Raw genomic sequence first — 15,263 nt, 5'->3', positions numbered from 1 at the left:
ATAAAGTCAGAGAGGATACACCATAGCCACATAATATATACCACAGTCGTATACCATAGGATCATATACATCAACCAGTCACGTGGAGCTGGACTTCGGCTTTTACCCTAAGTCAGACAGAAGGCACGGAAGGGGTTTTTAGCTCACTCAGTAATTTAATATCTAAATTAAATTATCACTATCACACTCTTTAATTTAGCTTCTTAAATGTTTCTTCCTAGGCTATTTTAAGAATGGGAATTATATCTCATGCTACATTTTTATAGAGTTTAATAGCAGTTGACAAAATACCAAAGGCTTTAAATTTCAAAATTTACTTAGTACCAGGCTCATTGTAATACTGGACTATATAATCACTACTATTTATTTATTTACTTAATTGAGGTATGATTGACATGTAATGTTATATTAGTCTCAGGTATACAATATGATGATTTGATATTTGTATACAGTGCAGAATGATTGCCACGGTAAGTCTAGTTAGCAACCGTCACCTTACGTAGTTTAAAAAATTTTTTTTCTTGTGATAAGAACTTTTAAGATCTACTCTCTTAGCAACTTTGAAATATGCAATACAGTGTTATTAACTGTGGTCATCTTGGTATTCATCACATCTGCATAGCTTATTTATTTTATAACTGGATGTTTCTACCTTTTGACCCCCTTCACCCATTTCTCCTCCCATCCCCTGCCACCTCTGGCAACCATCCATCTTTTTAGATTCCACATATAAGTGAAATTATATGGTATTTGTCTTTCTCTGCCTGACTTACTTAATTTAGCATAATGCCCTCAAGGTCCATCCACATTGTCACAAATGGCAAAATTTCATTCATTTTTATGGCTGAATAATATTCCATTGTATATGTATAACTCATTTTTTCGTCCGTGCATCCACCAGTGGACACTTAGATTGTTTCTATATATCACTACTGTTTAAACACCTGCTATCTTAGTGTTTTATCAAGAAAAAGTTTATTTATATATACAGATATTTTGTCAGAGATTAATAAATGCATACCTGTAATTACATATGTCATCTTAGAACTGTAAAGACTAGTTTTATTATTTTTTTTCCAAAATCTTTAGTGTGATGAAAGTTGAAAAAAAAAGAAAAAAACTACTTGTTGTCATTCAAAAGCTTCCTATCCAATGAAGACAAATAATATATAGTTCAAAATAGAAAACACGCCTCATAAACCCAATTCAGTACTCAATGTTCTCTAAATGTTACTGTAAGAGCTTTCTTAGGGACTGTAGAGGTTGTGACATCATGAATTTTACCAGAGGAATAGAAAAGCAGATACTGGTCATATGTGCACATATGTCGATATCAGATCCAACAACTTCTGAGGCCTAGTCTTGCAGCCTCTTGTCTGTTGCCCAGCTATCCCAAGCTCCTGGTGTGTGTTTATTTGTAATTTTTAAATACTTTGGAAGAATTCTTTTCATTTCTATCTCCAAGCAAATTAATTTCCATATTGTTTACTTTGCATTTTGCCATGTCTTATAGTTTTTGTCTATAGCGTAAAATACCTTGCTAGGATTTCTCCTAAGAATTGAGGCCATCCTATAAGATAGATTAGTTTTATATGATTCATATATATCTGAGAAAAGAAAGTATTTCTTTAGAGCTCTTTTAAAAATGTGATAGTATAGTTTTTAAGAGTTATAGCCCTAGAAGAAAAGTAATGTGCAGTACAGGCATACATCTGAGATATTGCAGGTTCAGTTCCAGACCACCACATTAAAGCAAATGTGGCAATAGAGCAAGTCACATGTATTTTTTGGTTTTCCAGTGCATATAAAAGTTATGTTTACACTATACTGTAGTCTGTTAAGTATGCAGTAGCATTATGTCTAAAAAAACACAATGTACAGACCTTGATTTTAAAATACTTCATTGCTAAAAAATCTAACAAACCATTATCTGAGCTTTTAGCAGGTCATAACCTTTCTGCTGGTGGAGGGTCTTGCCTCAGTGTCAAAGGCTGCTGACTGGTCAGGGCAGTGGCTGCCGAAGGCTGGGGTGGGTATGGTAACTTCTTAAAATAAGACAACAGTGACATGTGCTGCATCGATTGGCTCTTCCTTTCACGATTTTACTCACAATCGAACCCTCTCAAACCCTGCCGCTACTTTATCAACTAAGTTTAGGTAATATTCTAAATCCTTTGTTCTCATTTCAACAATCTTCCCAGCATCTTCACCAGGGGTAGATTTCATCTCAAGAAACCAGTTTCTTTGTTCATCCATAAGAAGCAGCTCCTCGTCTGTTAAAGTTTTATCATGAGATTGTAGCAATTCGGTCCCATCTTCGGACTCCCTTTCTAATTCTAGTTCTCATGCTGTTTCCACCACATCTGCAGTTACCTCCACTAAAGTCTTAAACTTCTCAAAGTCAAACATGAGGGTTGGAATCAACTTCTTCCAAATTCCTGTTAATGTTGGTATTTCAACCTCTTCCCATGAAATCACAAATGTTCTTAATGGTATCTAGAATGGTGAATCCTTTCCATATGGTTTTCAATTGACTTTGCTCAAATCCATCAGAGGAATCGCTATCTATGGCAGCTATAGCCTTACAACATGACAGAAATATATGTAAAATGTATATATATATAGTATATATTTTTTAAATATATAATATTATTTAAGAAATATAATAAAATGTGAAAGTTGAAATTACTCCTTGATCCATGAGCTGCAGAACGGGTGTTGTGTTGGCAGCCATGAAAGCAACATTAATCTCATAGTACATTTCCATCAGAGCTTTTGGGTAACCAGGTACATTGTCAATAAGTAGTAATATTTTGAAAGGAATCTTTTTTTCTGAACAGTAGATCTCAACAGTGGGCTTAAAAGATTTCATAAGCCATGTTATAAACAGAAGTATTGTCATTCAGGCTTTGTTGTTCCATGTATAGAGCATAGGCAGAGTAGATTTAACATAATTCTTAAGGTTCCTAGGATTCTTCAGAATGGTAAATGAGCATTGGCTTCAATTTCAAGTCACCAGCTGCATAACCCCTAACAAGAGAGTCATCCTGTCCTTTGAAGCTTTGAAGCCAGGCATTAACTTCTCCTCTCTAGCTATGCACGTCCTAGATGGCATCTTCCAACAGAAGCCTGTTTCAGTTACATTGAAAATCTGTTGTCTGGTATAGCCACCCGCATTAATTATCTTACTGGATCTTCTGGATAACTTGCTGCAGCTTCTACATCAGCCCTTGCTGCTTCACTCTGCCCTTTTATGTTATGGAGAGGGCTTCTTTCCTTAAACGTCATGAAGCAACCTCTGCCAGCTTCAAACTTTTCTGCAGCTTCCCCACCTCTCTCAGTCTTCATAGAAATGAAGAGAGTTAGGGCCTTCCTCTGGATTAGGTTTTGGATTAAGGGAATGTGGTGGCTGATTTGATCTTCTATCCAAACCACTGAAACTTTCTCCATATCAACATTAAGGCTGTTTCACTTTATCATGCATGTGTTCACTGGCGTAGCACGTCTAACTTCCTTCAAGAACTTTTCCTTTGCAGTCACAACTTGGCTAACTATTTGGCTCAAGAGGCCTAGCTTTGAGCCTGTCTGGGCTTTTGACATGCCTTCCTCACCAAGCTTAATTATTTCTCATTTTGGATTTAAAGAGAAAGGGGAGCGACTGACTCTTCCTTTCACTTGAACACTTAGAGGTCACTGTAGGGTTATCAACTGATCTACTTTCAATATTATGTCTCAGGGAATAGGGAGGCCTTAGGAGAGGGAGAGGAATGAGGGAAGGGCAGGTCAGTGGAGCAGTCAGAACACACACATTTATCAACTGAGTTTGCTATCTTACATGAACATGGTTCATGGTGCCCCAAAACAATTAAAATAGTAACATCAAAGATCACCGATCACAGATCACCATAACAAATGTAATATTTCAGACTTTTTTATTATTATTATGAGAATTACTGAGATGTGACAGAGACACGAAGTGAGTAAACGCTGTTGAAAACAATGGTGCTGTAGGCTTTCTCAGTGCAGGGTCGCCACAGCCTTCAATTTGTAAAAAAATGCAATACAAGCAAAGTGAAAAGTGCAGTAAAACAAGGTATGCTTTTATTTTAAATATTGCAAACTTGGAAGCACACAATATTTTCTTAATTATTATTCAGTGATATTTAAGGGAGGTACTTGAGATATACTTAGGGGAAACCACTTTGGGGTTTGAGTTGAGAGTCCTTATGATGTAAAAGTCACCAAATTTATTACCAAGTATTTATTCTCCTTCAAGTGAAATCCAATAAGAAGTATGTACGTCATATGCCCTCAAATTGCCGACTTTAAACAAAATCCTGTGTTATATCTAATGTCCCTTAAAAATAGCAAATTATCTCTTTTGGAAATTGTTTCTTATTTGTTTAACTGATGACTGCTGTGTTAGTTTGAGGTGTTTTAATATCAGAATACTCCTATATTCTGATCTCAAAACTAATGAGCATAGTATCAATGCCAGCGTAGTCTGCTAACCTGCTGGGGTTTTTTTTTTAATGGGCTGTCATTAAATACATACTGTAAATAGGAGGTAAAACTGCACTTACATAAACTTGTGGTGTGATTTGGTTTTGGTTTTGTTTTTTAGCAGGTCTGTGCGATATTAGTGAAGGGACTGTAGCTCCAGAAGATCGCTGCAAATCTCCAACTTCTGGTAATTTGCTTTTTATTTTATTAATAATTATAATTCTACAAAAAATACAGCTTGTCAAATTTGTACAGATAAGCGTTTAAAACACACCTACAGGGAACTTCTGTGTCACATATTTATTCTTAAAATCATAACTATTCTTTGCATTCTCATTAAGTGAAAAGAAATGCATTAGATAAAAATCTACAGCTACTACCTGTTAAGAGTCATGTAACTGTTTACTTAGCTTCTAATATTTACACTTTTTTGGGAAAATGTATTTTACTTCTTACCATTGGATCGAAGTTTTCGTCATCTACAGTTTTTGTCTTTGCTGTCAGCATGCCTGGAGTCATCTGGTAGAATAGTGCTCTAATCCATGAATAATGTTCACCTAAATGTTATGAAAGATTTTTAACACTTATCTAATGGTGACTGTGGACAGTTAGAATAATTGTAGACTAGTTACATTTGATTTTGATCAAAGTAATATGAGATATAATTTTATAGCTGTATTAAAGCATTTGTCCTTTCTTATCCGTATATTAGTCTTATGTAACCTATGTATGTATTAATATTTCAGAGTAACATTACTTTTTGAGTCCCCGTACAATTAAGAGGATCCTGAATTCACTATGCTTTTTAGTGGATTGAAACTTTGCTAAAATTTAATAAGGTTAACTTCATAATTTTAACTGACAGATTTATTAAATCATTCTGGCTGGGGATTTTCATCAGCTTTCTACTGGAAAGATTGTTCTTAACAGAAAGTAACACTGTTCTTAGACAGATGTTGATCCTTGCGTAGGTAGTTCTACATCAGAAATAATTTTAAGAATGGGGAAAATTGAGAGGTGCATATTACTTTACTCCCTCATATTTCAGTTTACCATTCTGTTGGATCTAGGACCAATAGGACTTTTGTGAGGTTTTCTTTTTAAAATTGCGTTGTCCTGATATTGCTCAAGTTAATCATTTCTTTTCTTAAAATGCATGCACCTTCTGGTTTTCTTAATATTCAAATTTCGTATTTAAGTACACTCATTACACCCATAAAACATGTGGAATACAGGAATCACTCATATCATTAGCACCTAATATTAAGCCTGAACGTTGGTAGAATAACATTGAACAAGTAATATGGAGCAATACGTACTTCCCATCTCACAGGACTAGAGTTATTTCTGAATATGATTTAGAATTATAATATCTCTTAATTATGACTGTTCTTCCTCCAACCATATACAGTACTATTCTGATGTTCTCACCTTCCCTAAAGGCCATATGAATGCACTTGTCAATATGTTAAGACTATAGGCCACATTTGATAACTTGGACATGTGATATATTGTCTTTCAATATATTAAATGACTATCAAATGTGTTTTAACAAGATTCAGCCCAAATAATACTCCTTTTCACCCTAAGTCAGACTTTAATAGGTGTATATTTCTAGCAATTTGGGATAACCCAACGAGAGGTAATTGTAGATAAATATGTAAGTACACTTCAGTATAATTATTCAATAGATAAATATAAAAGATGCATACTGGTAAAAACCCTCCAGATTCTCTCTTGTACCAGAGAAACTCAGACATCATTCAACATTTTCAAATATACTGTGCTCTTTGGTTCACATGAAAAGAAAATATAGTTTTAACGTGCAGAAATATGTATGACACCAGGCATCCTTTTAGGTGAATTTTAAATACAAAGGAAAAATTGTGACCTCAGAAATCACTGATAAATCACAAATTCTCATCTTTAGATATAACCTCTTAGTTTATTTAGTTTAGTCTTTGATTATGCTCTGAAAGAGCGAAGAGTTATCTGAAGAGTTATATTCATTCATGCATAGCAGAAAAGACTGCTTTTACAAAAAACAGTCCACACTTTGGTAGACAACAGTTGTACCTAAAACATGTTTCATATACCGGGAGATGGATGTCAGTCATGCATAAGTACTAAGAACTACCATAGAAACTAAAATAAAGCTCTGGAAATAGTTGCTAGAAAACAATGTTTGTGTTTATGAGAGAAGAAATGTATAAAAAGTGGGTTGGGAGTTCAACTGAATTCCTAATACATACTAAGAAGAGGACCTCTATTATAAAAATGAAAAGTAACCATATGCCCTTTATCAAAACCAATATGTTCATTTGAAATAATACGTATAATTGAAGAGAAACTTTTCTGAAAAGCTTTTAAAACCCGTAATCAAGATTTGTGATCTGAACAGTTTAGCCAGCTGATATCAAAGCTCTACTCAAAAATCATCCTGAGAAAATCCAAGTTATGAATATAGTTTTCCCTTTCCATTTATCTTTAAATAAACCAACAATCTTTCTGAAATAGAAAATTAATTCTGCCATCCTGAATTAACATAGAAAATTATTTCTGCCGTCTTCATTTGATCTTTATTTCCAAGAACTCAGATTGCTTCACTGAGCACTTCTCTAATGTTGGGATATATTTTAGTGCTGCTTCCAAAATTTATGTGTGTGTGTATGTATGTATGTATGTGTGTATATGGATATATACATTTCAAATTGAAGAAAACCCAAGGCCACATACCATGAGATGGTGCCCTCAGGAGTTTCTGTGTACCCTAGAAAAAAACAAAATCTGTGTGTATTTTCTGTGTTTATTTAATCTGAATTTTAAAATATATTCAAGTAGGAAATGCTAAAAACATTTTTGGAACTTTTTCATGAGCTGTCACAAAAGTTATGACAACTGGTAGTAGGCATTTTCAGTTCAAGGAAAAATATATCTGCTTCTTTTATTCACATTTACGGCTTATGTTGCCTATTTTTATGTTAGAAATACTGGGCATTTTTATAATTTTATATTCGTGTTCAGATATGCTATCTTGCTATTAGTCTGATATGAAATATATCAAATAAAACAAGTGTTAATAAATATTTGTACATCCATGTGGTTATGTAGTATCAGAGATGAATAATATTTTAAAGTATATGTAACATCTTGTCATAACCATTATCTTCTTTGAATCTGAATTATATTATGTGAAAAAGGAGTGTACCCTATTTCTATTCCTGAAAATGTTGCTGAGCTCAGTGTTACTTATGTCATATTTTTTGATGTAGGATTTATGAGGATCTATAAATGCTATTTAGCAAAAATAACATCATTTTAAAAGAGGAATTTTTATAAGACTGTTTTAGAAGTAATCGGATCCTGCCAATGTTGACAGGCTTTACTTGGTCTGAGAAGAGACTTCAAAGATGTTTTCCACCTGGCCACAGAAAGAAAGTACGATTTTGTGGGGGAAGGTCAAATTTTGACCTTATTTGTGAAGGCTCAGTAGTTTCACTGGGATAAAAAAAGGAATCAGCATAGAAAAACCATTTTATTTACTTCCAGTTATGTTCTAGATAGTCACTTCTAGCAGAAAAGCTATATTCGTTCAGCAAATGTTTACTTAGAGATTCCTACATGAAGAGCACTCCACTGAATCCAAAAGAGATGCAAATACCAATCACATAGAGTCCCAGCTTCTCAGTTCAGTTCAGTGGGAAAGGTCAGGTGTATGTAAACTTAAAATATAAGGCGTTAAGTGATTAACATAAGAGAAGTAACAGGTGAACTTTTACAGGAATTCAAAGAAGGGGAGGTGATTTATAGCTGGGGAGATGGTGAAAATTTTAATGGGTGAGATATCATTTGAAATGTGTTACAAAGATAGGTAGTTTGACTCTAATAATAAAGTCAACTAAAACACTACTTAGGATTCCCTTTATAATAAAAAGTTTGTGTTAGAAATTAAAGAAATACAATGAAAATTAGGAACACCTTTTTAAGGAGAAAGGACTAAAATCTTAATTATAAAAATATTAGATAAACGTATTGAAAGTCACAGTTGAAATAAAATATTTCTTACCTCATTAAATTTAAGTAAATATTTGAACATATCTAAAATTATAAGTATCATCCTCAGTATTTTAAAGACCTCTATGGTACTAGTAGAATTTATATATGATTTTAAAGTTTGTATCTAGAAAGCTAACTCTAAAATAAACTTTACCAGTATAGTACTTATACAGGACTCTAAGTGCTACTAGATAAACCTTATTCGGTTAACTAATATCAAGAATTTTTATGTTTTCTTTCAGAAACAGATAACTTCTTATATTTTTCTTTATCTGTTCTCTAACTTATAATATATACCAAGATTTTGCCAAATGGTTGTAACTTTTGGAAAAATTATTATACATTAGGGTTAATATTTATACATACTAGAGATTGGTCGACGAAAGATAATGCACTACTGATTGCTGTTCTTACTGTAATATTATAAGAATTATTATTAACTATATACATGATATTTTCTTCTGGCCAGTAGTATGGGAACTTGTTTTAAGGGTTACCAGATTACTTTGTTTGTACTTTTCCCTGTGACAACTCAGCGTTTGTGACTGACTGTGTGCCTGTTCCTTCCATTGTCTTCATTTGTGTAGGTTCTTCATCACCACACAATTCAGATGATCAACAAAAAGTGAATAATTTTATAGAAAAGGGTATAGTATCTTTATTTTACAGTATTTTCTTTTAATTACATTTAATTCATGTAGTTTACTTTGAATAGATTTTGACATTTTGTATCAAAATATTATTTTCAGTGAAGATCAAAAGCAGAAAGTTTTCCAAGATGGTAGCCAGTGATATAGGTAGGAAATAGACATTTCTATTTTGTTTCTAATCCTTGCTATTTGCAATGCTAACTCAATACCAGAAAATTATCTAATGCATTGCATTTTGTATATATTAATTTGTTATTCCTATGCTAAACAATCATCTCCTGGGCTGTGTTTCTTCTAAACTCATTGGGGCAATAATTATTAAAAATCAGTTAAACTGGGGTTGCAGTTCTTCCTCTGACTTAACAGTGAGAATTGTTCTATTAATTTTTATTTTTGCTTTATTTTAAAATAAAGCAGGGTTCAATTTATGCCATATGTAGTGCAGTTTTACACTCCAAAGTTTTGAAATTTTTTTCTTTATAGTTTTACTTGTATTTTTTCCTACCTGTCTTCTATCCTCACATTATCCAGACTCCAGATTTCAAGGAAGTGGTTCTTTAAAATATTGACTTGTAGTCCGTAATCTGTACTACCCTTGGGTTAAATGGGAATTTTCTACCACTCCTTCCCCCCAAGTAAAAATGAGTGCTACTTTGAAATTAATTACTCAGTCCAAGATTTTCAGAGTTTCAAACCGGGGGATAAAATATATAATTAAACTTTAGGGACATAATCAAACTAGGGTTTTTTAGTCATAAAAATTTGAATTTTGTCTGAGGATTTTTGTGTGTGTGTGTGTGTGGTACGCGGGCCTCTCACTGTTGTGGCCTCTCTTGTTGTGGAGCACAGGCTCCGGACGCACAGGCTCAGCGGCCATGGCCCACGGGCGTAGCCGCTCCGCGGCATGTGGGATCCTCCTGGACCGGGGCACGAACCCGTGTCCCCTGCATCGGCAGGCGGACTCCCAACCACTGCGCCACCAGGGAAGCCCTGTCTGAAGATTTTTACAAGCCTGAGAAACACCATTTTACTAAAAGAGAATACGTTTAATCTTTGATGTAAATCCAAAAATTTATTACACTGTTAACATATTACTTATTTCCCCCGAAACTCCCACAATTCATTGAATTGTCTTAAATTAGATGAATTTCTAGGCAGCTGGAATAGATTTACATTTTTTCAACTGATGAAGTTTAATATGTGGTAAATTTCTAAAATTCTTAGAAGTAGCATCCATATTGTTGGCATGTTGTAAATTGAACCCTGTTTAGTCATATTAACATTGGCAGACTTTTAGCACCTCTGGTCATTTTCTGAATAACGCGGTTTATTCTTGGGCAAAGGGCTCTTCATTTATGGAATATCAATTATTTATCTGTTTGTATTTGTGGTACTTTAGTGAATCATTTGGTAACATTTAAATCACTTTCATTATCTACGAGCACTACTGCATACTTCTTTTTCAACCAATTTCCTTTTTAGTATATACTATCTTAATAGTACTTTAGAGGTTCTTTTACTGTCATGTAATGTAAAAAGTTAGAAGGGACTTTTCTATGTATAATTTATCAAAGAACTTGTAGAATTTAATTACCTAGGAATTTTACCTTGCATGAAAGTTACTTTGTACATAATTAAATTTTTCAAATAATTTATCTATTTGATTTTCGATCCTGGGGTTATGTTTGCTTTGTTAAATGTTTTGACTCACTTTCCTTTTTTTTCTGGGTTATGAATAGAATATGAAACATGGAATATCTGAGTGTGATTATTTGAAAGACTTTAATAAATTTCTTAGGACTGAGAACATTATTGGAAGGATAGTTCTTTGGTAACATAAAAAAGAAAGCAAGAATGTTACCAGCAAGTTTTTTTGTCATGCCACTTTCTGTAGTTATATTTTTGGGGAAACATTAACTTTATTCAACTTTTCAAACTTATGTTAGCTATACAGTTATAAATAATTATTTTTCATCTCCAGAAACCACTTTTATATCTCCTATTTTATATATAATTTTAATTGTTTTCAGTTGGAATCTTTCAGTATTTTTTTTGAAGTATAATTGACTTAACAATATTATAATAGGTTCAGGTGTACAACATAGTGATTCAGTATTTTTATACATTACCTACCATACAAAGTTATAGTATTTGTGACTGTATTCCCTGTGCTATACATTACATCCCTGTGACTGACTTACTTTATAACTGGTAGTTTTTTAATTCCAACATATATCCCAAGGTATATAGAAGGCAAGCTTACTTCTCAATTTTTTCTTCATTCAGATGGAGACTATGCCATTTTAGATAGTAAAGTTTTTTCAGTTTAAAAAAAAAAACAGTTTATCTCCCTACATTAGTGTCTAGTTTCGTAGTAAGACTTAGCATAAAATATGCTACTGAAAAACACATAAAATGTCAATGAAACATTGGGAAAAAATTCATAAAATCTCCTAAAGACCTCTCTCTTTTTCTGTCAATACTTAAAGCTTAATAGTATCAAATGTGCTAGGACTCCTTGAGCGTTCTGACCTCACTACGTTCCCTATCATCCAATCCCATACTTGCTCTAAAGGATCCTGACCCTCATAAAATTATCACCTTGTTCTTCTTCAATCTACAGACATTTATTGCTTTAGCTTAGGCAGTTATGCTGTGGCCTAATAAGGGAAGGCATAAGAATTAAGCCTCGAACCTCCAAGATCATCACTGGTGAAAGAACGACCTTATGTGGAAGGCTGACAGAATGTATTGGCTCTGAAGTTTTGTCCCTAAGTTTCACTTACACTTTGAAAGTAACTGCTGCTTGTGTCATATCAGAGAGGATGGGGCCAGGGGGTGTACAGGATGTCATTCTCACTTTAACAATCTGACCCAACCGTGGAAAATCAACTGTTTTTTGCTGCCTGACAGGACAGCTGAAATAGCTGAGACAGTAACAATTTTTTAAAAATATACTTAACAATTACAATTTTCCTAGCACACTGTAGCAACCATTTATAAATATTTTTTTCTTATTTAATCCACTCAGTAACCTCAGTTAGCTACTTACTGTTATTTCCCTGTTTAACAGATGAGGACACTAAGAGTTAAAGAGTATGTAGAGTATCTATTGGTTACACAGCTAGCAAATGTCAGAGCCATGATTTATACTGAGCTTGTCCAACTCCACTGTTTGTCCTCTTCAACAATATCCTGTATTACCTCTTAAGAAGATTTACTGAAGGCTGTAAGGATTCAAAAACAAATCTGTTGTGTGATTTGAAACTAGATAATCTGGCTCTGACCCTGTTCTATCTACATGGTAACCTGGAAAAAAGGTGGCTCATGTTAAATTCTGTCCAGGCACTAGGTCATGGGGGCCATCATGGTACCCATCACGCAAATATAATATGCAGTGCCTGGAAGTCTACCTTCCTCAAAGAGCAGACTCAAGTGAAAGTAAATAGAGTGGACAGTAGGGTTCCCGAACCCATCTACCCAAAGCCTGGCTTCATTGTTTGTTTCCTGACCAACAGCTAACTCAGGTAAACGATACTGACAATGACTTCATTGTTCGTGCATAAGAATAGCAGCCTAAAAAGACATAACTTTAGTCTTGTGAATTTAACAGTAAAAATATAGCATAGTATAATGCAACTGCAGCATCCCTATGCATGTAATACACATATAGTGATTTTTTTTGCCTGTTCATACCTTATGAATAATTTTTGTTAGTAAAATCTTAATGGCCAACATTTCCAAAATCAATAACTTTCCTGTAGTTAGTTAGCAATTTCTGTAAATCATTTAGAAAATAAGATTGCTTATCAATTTTTTATTTGTTCATTATTTATATTTTATAAAATTTCAGAAATATATAAAGCTTTTTATTATTGTAAGTTTATATAAAAATAGTCCTAAAATATGTATCTTTGTTAAACTATTAAACAAATTTTTCATGATATGAATAAAATATGGTCCAGATGTTAGCATTGTTTGGTAGATCTTGAAATTACACGATTAAACTTCTCTAAAGATCATTCTATTTCATTATGAGTCTATTTCAGTCTGAAAGTAGATTTCTAGCTGGATTCTATAGTCTACAACCCTGCCCATGCCCCATTTTATTACTAATTTTCATATAGAAGGAATGATTACATGAAACTGTGAGGGGGAAATAATACTGGAGATGAAAGAATAAAGATTCAAAAGTATGGTGACTTAATTAGTGCTGTGCCAAAACAAACAGAATAGCTCTATTTTTTCTTAATTGGGGTGTAGTTGCTTTACAGTGCTGTGCTAGCTTCTGCTGCACAGCGAAGTGAATCAGCCATACGTATATATGTATCCCCTCTTTTCTGGATTTCCTTCCCATTTAGGTCATCAGAGAGCATTAAGTAGGGTTCCCTGTGCTATACAGCAGTTCTCATTAGTTATCTGTTTTATACATAGTAGTGTATATATGTCAATTCCAATCTCCCAATTCATCCCATCCCAGTAGCTCTATTTAATGGACACCTCCTAAGTTCTAGATATTATACTAGATATTTGTCGTATGATATTTATTAATATAGGAAGGATAATACCTCCAGGGCCCTTTTTATGTCTCAAATGTTTGAATTAGCAGTTACTTGGGGAATAATTAATTTTCTTTCTTAGCAAAAACTGAAGTAATTTTTGAAGTCTACTTAAATGAAGATAATGTCCAAGTGCTGTTTTCATGAGTTCTCCTATACATGAGTCCCAATGATCCCTTTTTTATATTAAAGTGTTCTAACAAACTTAAATCTGTTCTGAACCATTATATTCTAAATCACTAACTTATTAAATCCTACAGTTTTAAAGCAGCTCAAGCCCCTTTATTTTTCAAGAAAAAAAATTGAGCCTATCCAAAGAAATATCCCATGATCATGACTTAGTCAAGATAAGAATCCCGGTCTGTTCACTATACACTGTACCATGTCACTGCTCTCATAGCGTATGGTCTCTTCTTGTGCTGTCTTCCCAATTCTTTTATATTTACAATTCGAAAAATAAGTTCTCAGAGGTTTATTTGGAGTTCGCCATATGAATTTGAAAAGGTTTGTATGAAATTAAATAGAATTTTAAGTTTTAAAATTATTCTAATTCATTATAAAACAAATTAGTACTGATATTTCTAGTTTATATTCCCCAATATTCAACCCAAAATGTGGCTGCTACATCTATAGAAGTTCATCTTTACATTTAATCCACAATGTGGCTACTGAAAGAACAGAAGCTCATCTTGAAAGAGAAGATGAGTCAAGTGTGCAGTAATACCGTTTTTACAGGTAACTTTAATATTTTCCACTTTGAAAAAAGCGTATTACTTACTTTTTTTTTTTTTACATCTTAATTGGAGTATAATTGCTTTACAATGGTGTGTTAGTTTCTGCTTTATAACAAACTGAATAAGTTATACATATACATATGTTCCCATATCTCTTCCCTCTTCCGTCTCCCTCCCTCCCACCCTCCCTATCCCACCCCTCTAGGTGGTCACAAATTACCTAGCTGATCTCCCTGTGCTATGTGGCTGCTTCCCACTAGCTATCTACCTTACGTTTGGTAGTGTATATATGTCCATGCCTCTCTCGCTTTGTCACAGCTTACCCTTCCCCCTCCCCATATCCTCAAGTCCATTCTCTACTACGTCTGTGTCTTTATTCCTGTCTTACCCCTAGGTTCTTCATGACATTTATTTTTTCTTAAATTCCATATATATGTGTTAGCATACGGTACTTGTCTTTCTCTTTCTGATTTACTTCACTCTGTATGACAGACTCTAGATCTATCCACTTCATTACAAATAGCTCAATTTGGTTTCTTTTTATGGCTGAGTAATATTCCATTGTATATATGTGCCACATCTTCTTTATCCATTCATCCGATGATGGACACTTAGGTTGTTTCCATCTCTGCAATAAACATTTGGGTACATGACTCTTTTTGAATTATGGTTTTCTCAGGGTATATGCCCAGTAGTGAGATTGCTGTGTCGTATGGTAGTTCTATTTGTAGTTTTTTAAGGAACCTCCATACTGTTCTCCA

General features: G+C 33.7%; 1 protein-coding gene across 4 annotated transcripts in view; it reads left to right on the top strand.

The window, feature by feature from the left end:
- Positions 1-15,263, top strand: part of STXBP5 (syntaxin binding protein 5) — a 167,172-nt gene that overhangs the window by 107,150 nt on the left and 44,759 nt on the right. For 2 of the 4 annotated variants that reach the window (XM_082855292.1, XM_082855295.1), the window contains 3 exons: positions 4,625-4,690; positions 9,147-9,206; positions 9,309-9,356. In XM_082855292.1, the coding sequence (XP_082711418.1) occupies positions 4,625-4,690; positions 9,147-9,206; positions 9,309-9,356 (174 nt within the window). The remainder of the gene's footprint in view (positions 1-4,624; positions 4,691-9,146; positions 9,207-9,308; positions 9,357-15,263) is intronic. The other 2 variants (XM_082855293.1, XM_082855294.1) reach the window with 2 other exon arrangements.

The sequence above is a fragment of the Leucopleurus acutus genome (assembly GCF_964270905.1).
Source record: "Leucopleurus acutus genome assembly, chromosome: 15".
In the NCBI taxonomy this organism is placed as follows: Eukaryota; Metazoa; Chordata; class Mammalia; order Artiodactyla; family Delphinidae; genus Leucopleurus; species Leucopleurus acutus.
This window is presented reverse-complemented; position numbering and strand designations above follow the sequence as displayed.